The sequence below is a fragment of the Chiloscyllium plagiosum genome, chromosome 20, assembly GCF_004010195.1.
Source record: "Chiloscyllium plagiosum isolate BGI_BamShark_2017 chromosome 20, ASM401019v2, whole genome shotgun sequence".
In the NCBI taxonomy this organism is placed as follows: Eukaryota; Metazoa; Chordata; class Chondrichthyes; order Orectolobiformes; family Hemiscylliidae; genus Chiloscyllium; species Chiloscyllium plagiosum.
Window position 1 is genome coordinate 43596423 of NC_057729.1, and position 21673 is coordinate 43618095.

A 21673-nucleotide genomic window follows, 5' to 3' on the forward strand; every position below is an offset into this window, starting at 1 on the left:
TTCCTGCTCGTGTTTCTGGGAAGAAATTGTGAGAATGACTGGAACTCAATGTGAAAATCAAATGACCACAAGTCACAATCCTGGAAACCACACTGCAAATACATCAGTTAGTTCTTTCTGTTGATGATCAAGCTAGGGTTTGCAGGACCTGTGAAGTTAGACAGTGTCCATATCACCATGGGATTTTGTCAAATGCTGGTCTTAATCTGCTGGAAAAACTGGTGCCTGATTGTCAGCTAGAGATTGACCATCGACCATTAGAAGTCTGTTTGTGGCACTTTACCTCAAAATGAAAATTCCGCACAACTTCACCTCAAAACAATTTTTTCTGTCTCTTGATGGGGTCCTGCTTATGTTTTGATCTGATCTAATCTACCAATAGGTCACTATACCTCATTCAACAATGTCCGAACCTTCTGACCTTCAGGTCCCAAATGTGTGGAGTAAGTGGGTATTCCTAGGACAAAGTGTAACATGCATCCATTCCTGGGTTGAGTGGAGTCTTGATAAAGTCCAGCAGTAAATCCTGCATTCAACCAGCCTCCAGCACTTTAAGTTCTGTCCTCTTCCCGAGTAATTTCACCAGAGTAATATTAAGAGACTGTCAAACAGTTGTGCAATTAGATAGAGTGAATTACCAAAGTCTTTTACCTCAGATAGCAGAGTCCAAAGCCAGAGGGCATAGGTTTAAGGGGAAAGATTTAAAACTGATCTAAGGGGTAACTTTTTCATGCAGAGGGTGGTGCGTGTATGGAATGAGCTGCCAGAGGGAGTGGTGGAAGCTTGTATGTTACGACATTTAAAAGGCATCTGGATGAGTATATGAATAGGAAGGTTTAGAGGTATATGGGCCAAATGCTAGCAATTGGGACTACATTAATTTGAGATAACTGGTTGGCATAGATGAGTAGGACTGCAGGGTCTGTTTACCGTACTGTACAACTCTAATTTCAGCCTCCTGACAATTAATGACTCCTACTGTTTAGCTGTGCTGAGCACACAGTTGAACCATTGGTAAATCTGTAAATCTCTGTCCTTCAGGACTACATTTTGATCATACCAGAAGCTAGTTACAATTCAAACTACCTTGTCGAAGAACCTTTAGACAAGTCTTATGATTTCATCAGCACTTGTGGAGGAAACAGTTTCTATATCAAGTAAGTTTGTGCTTCAAGACTGGCTACTTGTCATGCAGAAGTGGAGCAAAAGGTCCTCAGCATCTTTTCATTTGCAAATCTGAATCTCCTTCAGATCCTTTATATTATCCTTCAATAATTTGTTTAAATGTGTCTTAGTAACCCATTTGCAAAGCCCTGAGAGAGGCGATGGCCTAGTGGTGTTATTGCTGGATTGTGAATCCAGAGATTCAAGTAATTTTCTGGGGACCCAAGTGTGAATCCCAACACAGCACACGGTAGAATTTAAATTCAATGAAATCTGGAATGAAGCGTCTAATGATGACCATGAATCACATGTCAATTGTTGGAAAAGCCCATGTAGTTCACTAATGTTCTTTAAGGAAGGAAATTGCCATCCTAACCTGGTCTGGCCTACATGTGACTCCAGACCCATAGCAATGTGGTTGACTTTTAACTGCTCTCTGGGCAATAAATGCTGACCTAGTCAGCAACGCTGTCATCTGATGAGTGAATTTCTCAAAAATGCTGGGGTTAAAGGGATCAATGGAGAAGGGGGAAAAGCAGGAACAAGCTATTGAGTTGGATGATCAGCCATGGTCAGAATGAATGATGGAGCAGTCTCAAAAGGCCGAATGGCTTACTCCTATTTTCTCTGTTTTGGTGTTGAATCCTACTTTACATGGGAGCAGCCTTACTTCTACATCAGAGGATTGACTCCAACCTTGTACACACCATTTCAGTGAATACAATAGGGGCTAGTGCATCTTTGGGATGACGAGTCTTGCTTGACTATCTGTGGTGTAGTTCTCCTAATTTTGTCACGGGCCCCTATGTGACAAAATTAGGAGATCTATGGGTAAGAGGACTTTGCAGGGTCGTCCAGTTTAACTTTATAATTTCCCGTGCCTGAGTCAATCCAGAGTGGTCCGTGCAGGATTTATTCTTTTGTTTAGGTTTTGTCGCACTTTAAAACAATTGAGGGGCTTGCTAGGCCATTTCAGAGTTAAGAGTCCGAAGTCACATGTAAGCCAGACCAGATAAGGATGGCAGATTACCTACCTTAAAGGGCATCATTAAATCAGATGAGTTTTTACGACAGTTGATAATGGTTAGATGGTCACCATTGGATGAACTTTTAATTCCCAGATTTTTATCACATTTAAATTTTGCCATCTGCCATGGGGGAATTTGAACCCCATGTCCCCAAAATATTAGCATGCGGCTCTGAATTACTCATTCAGCAACATTACCATGATGCCACAGCCTCTATCTGATAAAAGTAAATAAAATTCCATGGCTCCAGAGGTAGAACAGGGGAATAGAATTGCTCCAAAGAGAGCCAGCATTAATTTAATGGGTCAGTTGACCTCCTATGCTGTAACAAATCTCTGCATTTTCTGGCTTTTACTTGTTCTGATTTTGGAATCTAACTGAATGTAAAGTAAGTGCCCATACAACAGCAGTCATGACACCTTCCAACCAGTTCATGTATGAGGCACTTAGCAATGTTACAAAGCCGTTCTACAAATATATGTCAATTCCTGCCAGAAGTTCCATATCCTTGTTCTCAACTACATTTCTCTCCAAGTTGCCCACTGAGGCCAAAACAAATATTGTGCCAACTCAGATTTTTGTGTGAGCTGCATTTCCAGATCTATGTGCTGTCCATCCCTGATACAGCTTGTCTCTCTCCAATATTTTCTGCTGATCTTCCAAACTCCAGCCTTGGTCTGCCACCCATGTCTTGTCCTCAGTAAGTCACATTCCTCCAGCTCATTTGCCTTCACCGATTTCCACAGCTTTTTTCCATCCTGATCGAGCAAACTCAGAAAGGACCGTTATTGTTACCTAACAACTCCCTATAGATCTCACCCACATACCACCTTCGCAGTTTCCTTCAAATGAATGTCCATGGCCCTTCAGCTAGCCTCCTCCTTCAAGGCTCCTATTATTTCCCAGCACCTTTTTGAAAAATATTGTTCAGGCCAACAATTATTGCCCACAAAGAAGGTGGTGGTAAACTTTTTGTTTTGACTACATTGAGAAGATTTCAAAGATTGGTTAAGAATGAGTCACATACATTAAGAGTAGCAGATTCCCTTCCATAAGGGACATTACTGGACCAATTGCAACATCCAGAAATTTTTCAATCACCATGATTAATTCAAGCCTTTTATTTCAGAATGATTTAATTAACCAAACCTAAATTGCACATCTCCTATCATGGTATTTGAACTCCTGCTTCAGGGTTATTAATCAAAGCATGCAGATTATCAGTCCTGTACCATAACCACTGAAGCATTCCCCAAACAGCGTTCCTCAATTGCCAGTAAGATTCATAACCGTTTTGATCCCAATCCTCTGGATTTCCCCCTCTGTACCTCCTCAACTTGCTACTTCATCCTTTAGACTGGATCTCCCTGGTTTTTCAACCGTTCTCTCGCCTTGATTTTCCAGTTCTCAGTCTGTTTCTCTCCTGAATTCTGTACCACTCTGATTGCTTTCTTGTATGAAATCCTCTTGGGCTCCTGAGGTTTTATGTTTAAGGTTTTTTTTTCTGTAGCAAAACCATCTGTATTTTATCCAAAGTACATAAATTCCTTGCAACACAATCAATTTATGAACCTGTCTAGCTTATACAAACAGGAGGAACATTGAATTTGGTGTTTGATGCAGAGATGAAAGCTCATGTTGGACCTAATTTACAGTGTGCAAACTGCGAAATGTCAGCACAGAATGGATGGAGATTTTTTTTAAAATCCTGATTGTAAATGTCTGAATTTCTTGCAGCCCCACGACGGCATCAAAGTTCTGCAAAGACTCTGCAGTGTCCCTCGCTGCATTCTACAACAATGGTGCCCTGCCTTGCATGTGCCATGAAGTGGGCGCTACCAGCTCATCCTGTGACCCCTTTGGAGGGCAGTGCCAATGCCGACCCAATGTGATTGGCCGTGACTGTTCCCGGTGTGCTACTGGCTACTATGGATTCCCTAACTGCAGGCGTAAGGACCAGATTTTTATTACAAACAAAGAATGAGATTCAATTAAGTAAACCAGAGCATAGGATGTTCAGACCAAGAACTGAAATGATTGTGCGATTTGAACAACTTCAGTATGCCTTTAACTTAATAAATCTAAAGGTATATTATCCGAGGGGGAATACATAGCGAAAAATGTTTGAAGAAGCTCTTTCCCACCTAATGGGGTGTTTATTTTTCGGTTGTGTGGAAGAGATCTGGGATGTAGTGTTCCACATGATGAATTCCTCATCTCAGTTAGTCTGACTTCATAGACTTAGGCAGCAAATAACTTATCCCTCCCTAGTGTGTACCCCAATACAAATCTTCAGGCGAATACACCAACCCCAGCATTGGATGCTTGCAATGACCAAGGTTATAAGAAGATAGCAAGTAGAACCAGGAGTAGGCTGTTTAAATCTTCCATTCTGCTCTGCCATTCAATCAAATCACTGCTCATCCACCTTTGCCAGACACCTTAATTCCCTGAGTATGCAACAGTCAACTCAATGACTGAGCAGCGATGATTCTCTGGAGTAGAGAATTCCAAATAAAAGCAGATGCTGACAATCTGAAGTCGAAACATAAAGTACCGGAGAAGCTCAGCAAGTTTGACAGCGTTTGTGGAGAGAAGCAGAGTTAACATTTCAAATCCATTATAACTGCTCTTGTTCTGAAGAATACTTTTATTAGACTCAAAACATTAACTCTGAATCAGTCTCCATGTGCTGCCTGCCCTGCTGATTTTCTCGAGTGATTTCTGTTTTTATATGAGGGAATTCCAAAGATTCCCAACTCTTTGAGTGAGGAAGTATCTCCCCATCTGAGTCCTAAATTGCCAACCATTTAAGACTGTTACACCTATTTGTAGACTCTTCAGTAAGGGAGAAGAATTCTCCCAGCTTTTACCCCATCAAGCCCCTTAAAAATTTTATATTTTTCAATGAGATTTCCTTCATTTTTCAGCATTCCAGGGAATATTGACCCGGTTTACTCAACCTCCCATCATTGGGCATTTCCTAGGAATCCATCAAGTAAATGTTCATTTCTAACCCCCCACCTTCATAGTTAATCTATCCCTTGTTGGGTAACGAGGCAAAGTCTGTACACCCGTGTTCACCAGAAGTTTTTTTTCTATTGTGAACTCCAGTATAAAGCTTTATGTTTTGTGTGACCCCAGAGTGAAATTTGGGAATGGGTTTGGGGCCGATTTCTCAGCAGAATGTGGGTTTGAGCAGACATTTAAAAAAAAAGCTAAGATACTTGCCATTTTGGAAACTCTGTTGGTGTTTGCGATCATACCTCAGGACAGATTGGATTAGGTTATGCCCTCGGGCAAAAGAAATTAAAGGGACTTCGGAGTCAATTCCAGGAATGCCAAATTGAATCTCTGCTCCGCAACCACCATAGCTGTCTCACAACCCATGACCCTGAATGCTCATCTTGTAACCCCACTGGTTGTCACAGTGTTCACTGTTACAGAACCCCTGCTGGATGTGGTCCACCAGGCATAGCTTCACCAAGGCTCTATTCAAATGCAGCAGCCCCTTTAAGCCTTTTTCCCATCTTCTGCTATAATTTTGACATGAGATCCCCAGGGAAAGCAGACCATCCAAAGAATGGAGAGGTCGAATAGGCTGGGGCTGTTTTCCCTGGAGCGTCGGAGGCTGAGGGGTGACCTTGTAGCAGTTTATAAAATCATGAGGGGCATGGATCGGGTAAATAGAAAAAGTCTTTTCCCTGGGGTCGGGGAGTCCAGAACTGGAGGGCATAGGTTTAGGGTGGGAGGGGTAAAAGTTAAAAGGGACCTAAGTGGCAACTTTTTCACGCAGAGGGTGGTGTGCGAATGGAATGAGTTGTTAGAGGAAGTGGTGGAGATTGGTACAATGACAACATTTAAAAGGCATCTGGATGGGTATATGAATAGGAAGGGTTAAGAGGGATATTGGCTAAGTGGGACTAGATTAGGTTAGGATATCTGGTCGGCATGGATGAGTCAGACCGAAGGGTCTGTTTCCGTGCTGGGCATCTGAATGACTCAATAGTTGCTCTCTTGGATTTCCATGTGTCACCTTGCATGAACTGTTTAACCCATAGAGCTTCACTGATAACAGAACGCCCACCTGGGAGAGATGGAAGCAGATTCAATCTAATAAAAGAATTGAACATATACTTGAAGTGAACAAATGTGTAGGATAATGTGGACTAAGCCACAAAGTAGGCTAATTGAAAAGTTCTGTCAAAAGCCAACAGATTGATGGTCGGATGAATGGCCTCCTCCTATGAGTTACAATTATGTCAAGATTGGTCCAGATTTCTTCTTCCATTTCTAGTGCCGTGACTTCAGATAATGCACCCCCCACCCCCACCCCACCAATGAGAGATCAGTTCACACAGATTATAAAGGGGATAGAGGCAAAAAGTGAACATTTAAAAATTGAACATGAGAATAGGTCTAAGTATGTGAAATGCTCTAAGCTTCATCGTTCCCAATTCTTTTTCCTGTTACTTCTCCAGCATGTAACTGTGGCAAGCGTTTGTGTGAAGAGGTCACAGGTCACTGTATCTGCCCCCCACGGACCATTCAACCGGAGTGCATTGTCTGTGAGCCCCAGACGTTTGGCTGCCACCCACTGGTCGGCTGTGAAGAATGCAACTGCTCACACTCAGGAATTCGAGATAGGACCAGACCTGGATGCAACAGTGAGAGTGGACAGTGCAGGTAAGGTGATGGGTTAAGTGTGTTCCACAGGGCTCCCTGCTGATATGTTTGATACACTATCCCACCATGCCTTGCAATGGCAGGTATGTAACAGTTTAATGCCAAATTCCAAGACAACTTCATTATCACCATGGTTTTGTCTAAGTCCTGACTAATCTACTCTGTTGATCAGACGTTATCAAGTGCCAGGACAGTCATGGTGTAGTGAATTCTGGCAGCAAGGTATGTGAGAAGGAGGAGCATCTTGAGCGAGCTTTACTATAACCTTCACATGACTTGGAGTAGCTACAAAAGCCATCCTGGTGCCTGCATTTTAATTCAAGTCTCAATTTGAAAGGGAAATAACAGGGAAAATATAACCTCTCTCCTCTCCCGTGATCCTGGAAGTGGATGACGGGCAAAGGTGATAATGTGACACTTGAAATAATTTGTGACTTTAGAGGAGTTTTGAGGATTTTTTGTTTGTTGGATGTCTGTGGGTCTGTTCCACAAAATGGACTTCTAGCATAGCCACCAATAACCTCATTGTTCACCTGCCCATTTCTGTTGCTAAAAATCTAGGCCCTAGCTAGCAGTTGACCTTGCTAAGTCCAACAGATTTATACAAGGAAACCCCAGCTAGAGCTTCCAATGCCTGTGTGCAGCCTACCTGTCAAACATTTTGATGCAGGCACCTCCCTCAAGCAAATATTAAAGGATTATAAGCAAGGCGTTCTTGACTGTTAGTGTCAAGATGCATGAAGCAATCAGTGTCTGTTTTGCTTTGGAACTTTTATGTACTGGTGTGGTTTTCTATCACCAGTTTTGGGGAGATAGCATCAGTTCCTGGAATTTGTAAAGTCAAAACAAAAGAGTTGCAGAACTCCATGCACTGTTTCAGATCCTCCTCAATCGCGTAGCGATAATCAATGAAACGGCAGACGCTTTGTAAATGAGATGCACAGGAGAAAACACAAAAAGTTCTGGAAGTGCGCCTAAGCCCTGTGAGCATCACAACACATAAAAAGCACCTTATCATTTCAGCCAGTCTCCTGCTGTTGTGGGGAGTTTTTATTCTTGTTACTTGGACACAAAGTCATGGATGTCCGATGGTGAGGATTGCACACCCTTAACAAAGCCCACCCAATTTTTCTTCCTTTCAATTAACCAGTGTCCCTCAGCAACCCCCTCTAGAGTGACAATACACTGGCATCATATCTCCAACTCTGGCTTTCTTTGAATAGAGTTATGTGCAAGATTGGAGGTCTGGACTGGAGGCTAGGTGCCAGCGTGGACTGGGTTGGAAGGACCGTCATTCTGAACTTTTTATTTCTTTGTTTCTAATTTATTCCTACGATCTGTAATACTGGACTTTTTGTTTCTTTGTTTACCTGTTTCTTTTCCTAACAACTTGTACTGAAGAATCTGTACCTAGGTACCTTGTAATTAAAATGGCACTGAAAACGGAGACTTGTAAACTTTTCACTGGCCTCATTTGAATGCATGTGACAATAAAGCTAATTCAATTCAATTGAATTCAGGATTTACTTTGTTATTTGCAACTGTAACTTCTGAGTTGTGGCTGAGAACATTGAGATCAGTCGCATCTTATGGGTCCTTGTTAATTCCCAACTGATTCTCCACTTAGGTGCAAGCCTAATGTAACTGGACGTCGATGTGATCGCTGTGCTCCTGGATATTACCACTACCCTGACTGTATGCCATGCAACTGTAATGAAGCTGGAACCCAAGCCAGCATCTGTGACTCTGTCACCGGGCAATGTCATTGCAAGGTCAGTGCTGTCAAAAAGCAGCTAATCAAAGTAAATGCATGACGCTACATCAGATAAATTGAAATGCAAGTGACTTTTAAAGACAGTGGTATGCTTTTAAACCACTTTAAACTTGCTTCTTTGATTCTGTTAGATCTCATATTGTGCCACTCTGTCATGGGCAGCCCTAACAGAGATTGTAAATTTTAATGAATAAATAGTCAATTTTCTGAGATTGAATGAAAGGACACCAAAACTACAAAAAAAAATTCTGCTTATTGGACTTTTCAGATATATTTTACAGGGACTGATTATATACAGGATCTATTGTGGCTGGAGCCAATTCCAGGATTTGCTTTTTCTATAAATCTTCTGCAAGCTGCAAAATTAAAGATATGTGGAAAAGCTTCCAAAATGTGAGGGTCCCAAGAGCACCTTGTAAAATTTAGACACCGAGACCATTGCACACCCATGTAGATGGGAAAATGCTACCCCCTACTCTGGTTTGTTGACTCCTGTGTCCTGACTACTCCACTCACAATCTGTGGACAGGAATCATTGGCTTTTCCCTATTGTATATTCAGATAGAGCTAATGGCTAGGCCTTACTGGAGGAAGTCCCGACACTTTGGGGAATCCAAACCGTGAGTGGGCAGACATACATTGACTAATTTAGCTTCAATGTGCAACAGCGAGCCGTCTGCAAAGTATCAGGCTTACATGATTTTCCAGGGCAGATCCACTCAGAAGTGTAATTGCTGCTCACTATTTATACAACGATTCAGTATGGTCATGCAGAGAGGTGAACCGTGTATCCATGACTTCCTGCCACCCAACCAGTTATGCCCTCGGCAAAAAGTTCCATGGGTGATCTCCTTGATCCATCTTCAAGTCAGGTCCCTAAGTGGTCAATTAATAGCCTATGCACCATCTTGCTCCATCACCTGACTTTGAAGCTGTGAGGGAAAGGGGGTTCCTGACTGGAAAACCATGGCAAACTGCCTGTCGGGTTAGGCGAGGGTATATTTCTAAATGTCCCAATCAGAGGGTAGTCAAATGGGGATCAACAGGTTGGCCTCTGAAAATCGCACCCTGGCCTAGCCTTCAGCCTCCCCCACTCCCCCCCCCCCCCCCCCCGCCATAGTGTGGCCCCATTGCATTCTCCTCATGACGCCCAAGAAGAGGATAACAGGTGTTTCCCGAAGCTCTGCTTCTAATTGGCTGGCAGCTTGTGATGTGCCAGGTCACCAGTGTTGAGGCCTACGATTTGCTGAGAGGCTCGCCCACACCTATCGGCCAGCTCTTCATAAACTGCTAGGCAATTGAATAAGTTTTCTCAGGGGTGGGGCGGTGTGTTCATCACTACCTGATAGTTCTCCTCCCACACTTAAATGGACAATGTAAAAATTCCACGTGTAATTGTCTCCGGTGAGGTGAGAAACCTGATTTGAAGCCCAGTCCAGCAGCGGGGAGTAAACCTGGGCAATTCCTCTCTGGTCTCTTTGTGTCTGGGGGACTGCCCTGATCTTATTAATGTTACAGGTCACTCTCTAATTAAAAGTTGTGACAAGATGTGCACACTTTTCTATTCAGGAAAATGTGGAAGGCCCACAATGCGACACCTGCCGCCTGGGAACATTCTACTTGGATCGAGCCAATCCTAAAGGTTGTACCAGCTGTTTCTGCTTCGGAGCTACTGACCGGTGCCAGATCTCTGATAAGAGAAGAACTGCGGTAAGTTGTGCATTGCCATCACAATGCCACACTCTCTTCAGAAAGCCCCATTGTAGACACTACCGTTCAACTGAGTTCCTGCTTTTATAGATGTGGTCCTTCTCACTGACGGGCTATGTTGAAAGAAAATGAAAAATGTAGCAAGTAAAGTATAAACCATAATCTTGGTTATGATCTTCATTAAAAATGACATGGATACATTTTTCGATTTAGCGCTCATGAAAGAGCACAGCCAATCTTGTCTATGGTGACCATCGAGTCCTGAACATAGAAACAGGCCCTTTGGCTCAGCATGTCCATGACAACCAACAAACACCAAGTGCTCTTCATAACATTTGTCCTCCATACTTCAGCTTTCAGACTCTGAGTGACCTCTGATTTTACACAAGAATGAGGTCCTTCGGCCCATCTTCCCTGTGCCAGCTGTTTTATTTTCACCATTGCCCTGTAAATGTACCTTGCTCTTGTTCAAAGGTTACGAATTAATTTTCCACCAGCCTTTCGGGCATTGCATTTGAAATCAAAACAACTTGCTGTGATTTTTAAAAAATATAAGTTCTCCTTCTGGGTCTTTTCCTAAAGTTTGTATACTCCGGCTCACAGCTGCTTCTGTCACTAAGGTTATGATTGAAGCTGCCTTTGAGGTTGCTGTCTCTATCACAGAAGAGTGAAATTTGTCAGCCATTGCAGGAGAGTCTAGACCAGACGGCAATGAAGATTCACACGCCATCCTTGAATCTTATCTCCATGAGGATTTGTGACAGTGGAATAGTTGATCAGTCAATTTATCGTCACAACAATATCTTGGAATCATAAAATCCCTACAACATGGAATCAGGCCATTCAGCCCATTGAGTCCACACTGACCCTCTAAAGAGCATCCCCCCCCCCCCCCCCACCACCCTATCCCTGTAACACTGCATTTCCCATGACTAATCCATCCAGCCTGCACATCCCTGGAAGTTATGGGCAATTTAGCATGGCCAACCCACCTAACCTGCGCATCTTGAGGGAATACAATTGAAAGGAAACATTCCTACTGCTGAATGCATGCCTTTTTCTGAAGAATCAGTTTTAAAAGCTTTCAGTTTGGTCATCCTGCATCATTTTTGATTCCAGTTTGAACATATGAGTGGCTGGAAGTTGATGGGTAGCGATCGTCAAGAGTTGCTGGTAACCCCCAATCCGGAGGACAGAGAGGTTACAGCTGATGTGGCCGATATCTCCCAGGAGCTGTACTGGCAGGCATCACTTCCTTATCTTGGAGACCAGGTACAATAAGACAAATTCACCTCCACCAGCTTACTGTCCTCCTTTACAGATCACCGACACAGTTCACTATCTTTATTCTTTTGTGAGTTGATTGTAGCATTGGCAGCATGGTTAATTTTCCCCTCGTGGAGTGATTCATTGATAAATTTCCGAGGGTAGTTAAAAATCAATCCCATTTGCTGTGGATCTGGACTCAGGATAGTAGATTCTCTTTGCTAAAAGGCATTAGTGAAACAGATGGTTTTTATGATAGCCAGTCATCACCATTACTCAGACTCACGATATAATTAATTGCATTTAAATCATTTTCAAGGAATCAATTTTCACCGGGATTTGAACCATTCCCAGAACATTAAACAAATAAAAAACAAAACACTGCAGATGCTGGAAATCAGAAACAAAAACCGAAATTGCTGGAAAAACGCATCAATTCTATTCTGAAGGGTCACATGACCTAACTCTGCTTTCTCTCCACAGATGCAGCCAAAACTGGAGCAATTTCTGTGTTTGTGTCTCCGGAGAAGTAGCTGGGTCTTTCATTTACTAGTCCAGCTATCCACCATCTTCCCTCCCTGTCCAGTTGTGAATTTAAAGGTGGAACAGCTATAGTTAACTGTTCTACTGTCATCCTCGTTTACCATAAAGATGTTGCTGAAAAATATTTTTGCTTGAAACAAAGACAGAAATTGCTGGAGAAACACAGCAGTGTAGAGAAAGCAGAGTTAACTTTTCGAGTCCAGTGACCCATCTTCAGAATTGATTGGAATGATACTCGTGTGCATCAGCCGCTTAAAAAACCCAGTTATTAGTGTTTGAAATGTAGATTCCTTTCAGGGTGAACCAGGACAGCTCCAGAGTTGATTGAGAGCTCATTGGAGTATATTTCTAAATTCACTCACAAAGTGGGGGGCCTGCTCAGGGTAGTGTCCTTCCCCTGGATCAGGAGGCCTGGATTCCCACCTGCTCCAGAGGTATGTAATAACATCTCTGAATAGGTTGATTAGAAAAATAGGTTAACTTTCTAAACAAAAACAATTCACTGTCAAAATCTTGTGGTGCAGGAGCAGGAGGCCCAGATTCAAGTCCCACATACTCCAAGATTGTGTAACAGCATGTCTGAGCAGATTAATTAGAAAATATGTCAAAGTTAGATAGAGGAGAAGGCCACTTAGCCCTTCAAGCTGCCTCTGCTATTAAAGAAGTTCTGTAATGGGATATGGGCATTGCTGGCTGCAGCAACATTTATTGCATGTCCCCAGTTGCCCTGCAGAAAGTGGTGCTGAACTGCTGCAGTCTATATGCTGCAGGAAGACCCACAATGCAATTAGGGAGAGAGTTCCAGGATTTTGACCTCGCAACTCTGAAGGAACAGTAATCTGTTTCCGAGTCAGGATAGTAAGTGGCTTGCTGATGGTGTTCCCATGTTGCTGCCGCCCTTGTTCTTCTAAATAGTCAATTGTTTGAAAGTTGCTATCAAAAGAACCTTGGAGAATTTCATTCTTAAAAGCTTGGTTCTTAGAGAGATGGGAACTGTGGGGTCTAGGATACATTCCCTTCAATATCATTTTGATTTATCCCCCTCCCCAGTGTGGCAACCTTTTGATTATTGTGATTTTTACACTGCCCCTGTTGGATTGGAGCAACTCCTTCAGAGCCTGTGTCTGGGCCTGGCTAATGCAGACATCAACAGGTCAATGCAGCGGGCCATAATTCCCAATTGTCTGCCTCTCTTCCGAGGCTACATCCATGCCTGGGTGTCCTTTGTCTGTGATGCAGTGTCCAACAGTACACTCAAAGCGTTCAGAGAGAGGTGGGCACGACAGGCCTGGAGTGTATTATGACCTCATCAACGCTGTTTCAATTTAGTCACTTCCCTTGTTTTCCCACCCCCTTCATTTCTCCTTTTGTTATCACAACACTGCCCCCAGTGGGCCGTGTTTGTAATCTGATTTGCTGCTGGACTATTAAACAAGTTCTTGGGCAATTTTGAAGGTACTTAATTAGGTGCTTTTGTCCATTCAGTGGTAAGTTTATCTTTTTTCTTTCAGAAGAAAAACTGGATTCTTACCAATTCGGGGGGTTGGCTCCTGGCCAGGGAAAGAGTCCAGAAGAGAGGTTAAAAAAATTTAGCTTCTGCTAAATTTGTTTTAAATCCCTTGTCAACCTTTGAAAATCATTTTGCTGTCAAGAAGTTGTCACTGTTTATTAACTTCTGTTAAAGTCACACAGTATTATTGATCTGAAATTGGTTCCATGACATTAATGATCGGCTGCTTAAATCTGATGTGCAAGTGGGTCATTCAAGATTGGCCCTTTCATGAAATGAGAATAAGTCTGGCTTGCTTGCTATGTCCGTCCTCATGGATTTGTGCTGTGGTCCTGAAGAAGACGCATGTGAGACAACAGGGGACACTAGCTCTTGGACTCCGGAGGTCCTCTAGTGATGGAGTGTCAGGGTGATGGAGAGAGATGGAGGAGACCAGGCAAAGCAATGGTCAAGAGTGACCTTCCTTTCAGTATGAAGTCTAGTAGAGTGCAGTGCTCTTCATGATTCTCAGTTAAGTTGTTAGATCTTTTTGATGGCAGCCTCCGGTTGCCTGTTCAAGGAAAGCCGGTAATGGCTGCTCATCGACTTGGGAACACGAGCCATAACAAGCCCAGCGCAATCCATGTAGTCAGTCTGATCGAATGGAAAAGGATCTGAAATGCTCACGAGTTTCTGCATTAGAAGTGGATCCAGTGCTAGTTTCTGAGATGCATCTTAGACTATTTGTTGACAGTGCCCTAACCATTTTGCCAGCAGTGCTGTCTGAGGGCAGAATGAGAGGGAACACGTTGCATGTTGTTTAGCATTACTCAGTACCCATTTTCTCACATCAATCCAATTTTTTAAACATTATGGACGTATGTTTGCTCTCTGAGCTGGAACGTTCATTTTCAGATGTTTCATCACCATACTAGGTAACATCATCAGTGAGCCTCTGGTGAGGCACTGGTATTATGTCCCACTTTCTATAATGTGTTTAGGTTTCCTTTGGTTGGTGATATCATTTCCTGTTCTTTTTCTCTGGGGGTGGTAGATGGGGTCCAAGTCAATGTGCTTATTGATAGAGTTCTGGTTGAAATGCCATACTTCTAAGAATTCTCATATTTGTCTCTGCTTGGCATGTCCTCAGGTGGATGTGTTGTCCCAGTCAAAGTGGTGTCCTTCTTCATCTCAATGTAAGGATACTAGTGATAGTGGGTCATGTCTTTTTGTGGCTCGTTGATGTTCATGCATCCTGGTGGCTAATACTCTGCCTGCTTGTCCAATGTAGCATTTGTTCCAGTTCTTGCAAGGTATTTTGTAAATAACATTTGTTTTGCTTGTTGTTTGTATGGGGTATTTCAAGTTCATTAGCTGCTGTTTTAGTGTGTGGGTTTGTGCACTACCATGATGCCAAGAGGTCTGATGAGTAGTCTGGCAGTCATTTCCGAGATGTCTTTGGTGTAGGGGAGAGTGGCTAGGGTTTCTGGAACTGTAACAAACGCTACATTGGCAGAACTAGCCACCAGGATACATGAACAATAAATAGCCACAAAAAGACATGGCTGTACAATCAAGATGAGGAAGGACACCACTTTGACTGGGACAACACATCCATCCGAGGACATGCCAAACAGAGATATGCACAAGAATTCCTAGAAGCATGGCATTCCAATTCTAACTTTATCAACAAACACATTGATTTGGACCCAATCTATCACCCTCTGAGAAAAAGAACAAGAAATGACATCACCAACCCAAGGAAACCTAAGCACATGAATAGAAAGCAGGACATAACACCATACTTCACCGAAGACCCACTGGTGATGTTACCTAGTATGGTGACGAAATGTCTGAAAATGAACCTTCCAGCTTAGTGAGCAAACTTACATTCAGAACCTCAACCTGAGCTACAAATCTTCTCAAAACTCATAAATGTTATGTTTACAAACCCATATTTCAGTGTTCAATATTTAATTTTCCAGCTAAACCGCCATTAAAAATATGACACAAACTTTTCTCCTTCAAAGATTTCATCATACGGAGGACACTTGATGTATCAGCTTCGGTCTGAAGTGCAACGTGGTGACATCATCTCTTTACCAGTTGAATCTCGCCCTGATGTAATTTTGAAGGTCAGTTTTTGTAAAACCTGAAAGAATGGCACAGTCCAAGTCTGCTCGTAAGTGGTGCTGGACTTGGCAGACTGTCAGATCTGATGATTTTTAAATGTTCGTAAGGAATCATGTGTCCATCTGCCATGCTAACGTCATTTTGTTTTGTCTGGAGTGTTTCAATATTTGATCATTCTACTTCATTCAACAGGGCAACCAAATGACCATTATGTATGTAGCAAAGGATTATCCAGCACCTGGAGAACTGCATGAAAGTTGGCTTCAATTGGTGGAGGTTTGAGATAAAGCATTTTATTTGCTTTTTTTGTTTATTACTCCTTTATTATTTTATAAATATTGGTTATAAGAATACTGTTGTGTACAAGTACACTAACCATTATACAGTACAAAATTTAGCAATTTATGTCTCTTTAACTTTTTGGAGTTAAAAAAGACCACATTATGTGTTCTCATGTGTTTGCTATGTATAGTGAGGCTCTAAATGCAGAGATGGAGTTGTGTCCCTTGACTCCAAAGTGCAGATTACTGGCAAAAGGAACCCTATTCTGTTTCACACAGGGACTTTGATCCTGGCAGTGTGAATTTATGTGGCTTCAATGAGCATTTTGATGGTTTTGTTTGTCATTCAGTCACAGGGCATGGAAATAGACCCTTGGTCCAATCAGTCTGCGCCGACCATGTACCCAAACTAAATTAGTCCCACTTGCCTTTGTTTGGCCCATATCCCTCCAAACATTTCTTATTGATGAACATATCCAAATGTCTTTTGAATCCACCACTTTCTTTGGCAGTTCACTCCACACATGAACCTCTCTCCATGTATAAACGTTGCCCCTCATATCCGTTTTAATTCTTTCTCCTCTCTCCTGAAAAATATGCCCCAGGTTTTGAACTCGCCCACCATAATATTTTAAAGAAGTGAGAATCTGCAGTATGCAATGAAGGTTAATGTAACACTCGCTAATGAAGGACTGATTAGATACTGTAAAAAGCAATGACCTTAAAACAGCAGCGCCTTTCAATTCAGTGACTCGATTCTCTTTCTGGTCATTCTGGTACGGGCGCAGCTGCTAACGTGCAGTATGTTCTCTTTGTTTTGAGCAGAGTAATTTCAGGCATGCGCAAACACACAACCCTGTGTCCAGAGAAGAAATGATGATGGTGTTGGCCAGCCTGGATGGTCTTCAGATTCGAGCCCTTCACTCCCAACTGGCCAAGCTTGTTGCACTGAGGAATGTGATACTTGAGCAAGCTTCTGACACTGGAGAAGGGAGTGTGGCCAGCAATGTAGAAATCTGTCACTGTCCAGCTAATTACATGGGGGATTCCTGTCAGGTAGGCCACATTCGTATCTTCGTCGATTTAATAAAGTGGTGATTCTTTACCAGTTTGATCATTGACGTGCATCAATCTTTTGTTAAAAATTACATTTATTGGTTGTCAACTTCATTGAACTCTCCAAATCTGGAACTGATTTTTGTTTAAATCCAATACTTCACCTTGAGGATTATGAGCTGTTGCTAGTCATAATAGAAGCAGATTCAAAGTGCATCAACAGGGTAGATGCAGGGTAAAACAGGGTCCAGTTTTCCTTGACGAGTTGTCCTATGAGGTCCATCCAATCCCAATTACGTGAGGCTCCCCACCAGGTGAACAAATTGTAAAACAAACACTGATGTGCCATCAATCGAGTAGTTCAGGGAAAACAAAAATCAAACATGACGTAAAGCTTCCTATACTAGGCCACAAAGTTGGGGCAATGTTTCCATTTACTGTGCCTAATGGATTTTGGCTAATCGAGCTCTCTTCCATTGAACTGTGAACTAGATTCAATTTGCACATTGTAACTAAGAGCAGACCACCCTACACCTTGACCTTACTCCATTATTCAATTAAAACATAAACTGGTCTTTACCTCAACTTCACTTACCTGCTACATCTCCATTTTGACCCTAATGCCCTTACCTACAATGACTACTCATCAACCAGTAAAAATGCTGAGGAATATTTCATCCCATTCATTCAAATGGGTTTCTCATGAGGGGTTATGAGAGTGAATGTGTCAGTGTGTTTACAGAAGGGGTCTGACATTGAAACTTGAATAAAATATTAATTAGGTGATTTTTCATTGTGGTTCAGCAGTGTGATTATCCAGAATTACCAGCCAATGTTTTCAAAAATTACTTAACCCCTTTTATTTTTAAAAATAATCCAATAGGACTGTTCACCAGGCTATTATCGAGATACAAAGGGTCTTTTCCTGGGTAAGTGCGTGCCTTGTAACTGCAATGGCCACTCAGACCAGTGCCTCGATGGATCAGGAATATGTGTCGTAAGTGTTAATAATTATCCTGTTCATTTTGTTGAATTGCAAATTAATAAGTGATCCATGAGCATGCCTTGTAAAATACTTAAATAAGAGAAAATACAGCCTTAGAATTAGAGGGGGTAAATTCAGAACAGAAATGCAGAGACATTTCTTAAGCCAGAGAGTGGTGGGCCTGTGGAATTCATTGCCGCAGAGTGCAGTGGAGGCTGGGACACTAAATGTCTTCAAGGCAGAAATTGATAAATTCTTGATGTCACAAGGAATTAAGGGCTACAGGGAGAATGCGGGTAAGTGGAGTTGAAATGCTCATCAGCCATGATTGAATGGCGGAGTGGACTCGATGGGCCGAATGGCCTTACTTCCGCTCCTATGTCTTATGGTCTTATGGTCTTAATAGCTCAGAGACCATTTGTAGAAAACGGAACAGAAATGATGGGATGGATTATGAAGAGGCACAATTGGGGGCTGGGGAGGTGGGGAAATAGAGGGTTGGGGCCACATTGGACTGGCTCCCCAATTCAGTGCTGGTAGTGCCCACTGGGCAGAGTGTTTGCATCTTTAAAGCCACAAGTATGGGCGATTTGGACATCTGTCCATCATGTGGAGATGACAATCAGAATAGAGATGTTCTTTCCAGTTTTCTGGAGTTCCACTGGCGCTGTAGAGTCCATTTAATGAAAGGTAGCAATTATGGAAATCCCATTACTGCAGACAGCTTTCGTCTTGTCTAACAGCCCTAACCATTCTGGCCTGTCATAATCCCTACGTGAGTGGAGATACCCTCACAGCTCCCCACATACTGACCTCTGCTGGTGGGGCTGTCAACCTTTCAAGTTCTGGATGGCTTCTTGTCAGCCTACCACGCTTGAGGGGGCTGTCTTTAATTGGATGGCAAGTGTGAAAGTGGTCAACTATGAGGCAGATGAAAGGAAAAGGGAGCCAGAAAGATGAAGCTTTTTTTTCCAGAGATGGCCAACTAAAAGGCCACATTTGGGGAAACGGTTCCAGCTGCCTGGCTCATGATGAATTCAGGTTCAGGAACTCTGCTTGGTCCCAATGTCAGGGTCTCAAAATACTCAGGAAAGTCCACCTGCTGTTTCCCTAATCTGAATTATGAAATGTTGGAGGTGTATCAATTCTTTAGATAATGGAATGCCGAACAAAAATAAAAGAATATGTTTGGTAGATGAAGGTGAGAAGTGGTGGAATGGTGAAAGAAATGACACAAGGCAAAAACCAGCAGTAATGGGACAAATGAGGAACCAAAAGATGGGTCTAGAGAAGGTGTAAATAACAACAGCAGAACGATTACCTACACCTGATAATAGGGGCAGTGTTTATAATCTAAAATTGTTGAACTCAACATTGACTTTAGGAAGTTGTAATGAGAGGGAAAAATTATTACAAAAATAGATACATTCATTTCATGAGATATGTCCCAAACCTGAATGTTTTATGTTATGAGATCAAATAAATGATGCAGCAAAATTGCATTTTAAAACTGCCAAATCTATTTATGTCAGCTTGTTGTAAAGTAATAATGCACCCATTAGGTCAACACCTGCAACAAATAAAGATTATAAACATTAGAAGTCTATAATAATGGTTTGAAATTTCCATGTAAGATAGAATTGTTTGCTTTTGATGATTGAGCCATCTGAATGCTTTTATAGTCTTAAGGTTTCTAAACTCCGTAAGTTTGGTGTTATTGATGTTGCATTCATCATTAATGAAGGAGGTGAGACCCATGTTTGGAGACAAGATGCCAAGCTTGTCGCTTATTCTTCAGTACCCGTTGAGCAGAATCACTTCCTGTTTGGATATTACCGGTTCGGATTGTTCCATCTGAACTGGCTTTGCCTCTGTAGGTCATGCTTGTGATAATCGATCACTACTCATTAGATCTTAAAGGGTGCTCTACCATCTGCACACCATAGGTGAAGCTCCTCTGCACCTCTGATTTGTTTTGTTTTCCAAAGGACATTTTGGAAGCACTTTAACTGATAATATTTTTAAATGCAAAATTTCTTTCCCCTTAGAACTGCCAGCATAACACTGAAGGAGAGAACTGTGAGCGCTGCAAGACTGGCTTAGTTGAAAATGCCACATTTGGAGCAGCATCACTTTGTGTTCAGTGTCCCTGCCCCCTCACTGTTTCTTCGAACAAGTATGTATTTCCATTTTGTCAGGTCTCAGCTTGGGTGTGGCGGGAAGGGTGCTTAAAAAGAAAACTCAACATTTTTCTTTGAGTTCAATTGTAAGTTTATTTAAATCATGTGTTTTCTGTTCTTTGCTTGAACATCTTTTTTAGCTTTGCAAAGGATTGTATCAATCATGGAGATCGTACACAGTGTCTCTGTAAGCCAGGCTATGCTGGTTTAAAATGTGAAAGGTCAGTATTTATGTGTGACTGAGGGCAGCCAACGGTGCATTATTAAACTGTATTAATAATGGAGGTGGAGACTCTTATAGAATCTATTTGTTCCGTTGACCAATAATTTAAAAACTATTTGCTTAAATCTGATATTTATCAATTTTATTTGGAATAGATGGATCTTCCTACTTAGTAGGAGAAAACTTTCAGGCCATTTGTCTTTTGAGAGTAACTTAGAGCAAAGTACAGGGTAATCAATTTAGTAAATAATTGTAAACTATGACAGCAGAACTCTCGATTGGGAGGTTAAGCAAGAAGGTAATGAATTTTCAAAGTAGATCTTCAGTGTTATTTTTGGTTCTGATTTTTTTTTTTCAGGCTTTTGAGAGGCCACAACTAGAGTAATGTGTACAGTATTGGTCTTTTTACCTGACAGAGCACACGTCCAGTGCAATGAAGGTTCACTAAATTGATACCCGGGATGAAACTAAGAAACAATCTTGCTGAACAATAAAGTTCTTAGAACAATGTTTCATCTGGCTGCAGAATTTAGATCTTGCGGCGGGGGGGGGAACAGTCATTTAGGGTTAACATGAGGATGAATTCCTTCACTTTCAAGGTTAGTGAAACTATAAGAGTTCTTTCTCCCAGAGAACTGTGGTTAGTAGTGCTTAAGTCAGCCTCAGGCGTGTAAAAGATGTATTTATTGAATCCCACAACAGTATCAACAGATGGCATACTCTGTGCTGTTCTGGACACCACGCTATAGGAAGGAAATGATTGCACTGCAGAGGAGATTCTCTAGAATGTTCCCTGGGCTGGAGCATTTCAGCTTTGAAGAAAGATGTGACAATCTGTGGTTGTTTTCCTTAGAGCTGAGAGGGTGCAAGGGGACCTAATCGATGTGTACAAAATTAAGGGGTATAGAATGGGTAGAGAGCCTGGAGAGAGTAGACTTGGAGAAAATGTTTTCACTAGTAGGAGAGACTAGGTCCCGAGCACACAGCCTCAGAGTGAATGGATGACCCTTTAGGCTGGAGGCCTGTGACCAGCAGTGTTCTGCAGGGATTCGCATGGATCCATTATTGTTTGTCGTTTGTATAAATGATTTGGATGAGAATATAGTAAATTTGCAGATGACACAGAGGCTGGTGGTATAGTAGACAGTGAAGAAG

At 42.1% G+C, this 21673-nt stretch overlaps 1 protein-coding gene across 1 annotated transcript in view; it reads left to right on the forward strand.

Moving 5' to 3' along the window:
- lama5 (laminin, alpha 5) overlaps window positions 1-21673 on the forward strand; it is a 300746-nt gene that overhangs the window by 213391 nt on the left and 65682 nt on the right. Inside the window, exons 33-44 of the mRNA XM_043710073.1 lie at window positions 1028-1157; window positions 3930-4141; window positions 6674-6878; window positions 8506-8650; window positions 10222-10362; window positions 11482-11634; window positions 15691-15795; window positions 15986-16069; window positions 16900-17130; window positions 18014-18127; window positions 20164-20291; window positions 20436-20516. Coding sequence (XP_043566008.1) covers window positions 1028-1157; window positions 3930-4141; window positions 6674-6878; window positions 8506-8650; window positions 10222-10362; window positions 11482-11634; window positions 15691-15795; window positions 15986-16069; window positions 16900-17130; window positions 18014-18127; window positions 20164-20291; window positions 20436-20516 — 1729 coding nt within the window. The remainder of the gene's footprint in view (window positions 1-1027; window positions 1158-3929; window positions 4142-6673; window positions 6879-8505; window positions 8651-10221; window positions 10363-11481; window positions 11635-15690; window positions 15796-15985; window positions 16070-16899; window positions 17131-18013; window positions 18128-20163; window positions 20292-20435; window positions 20517-21673) is intronic.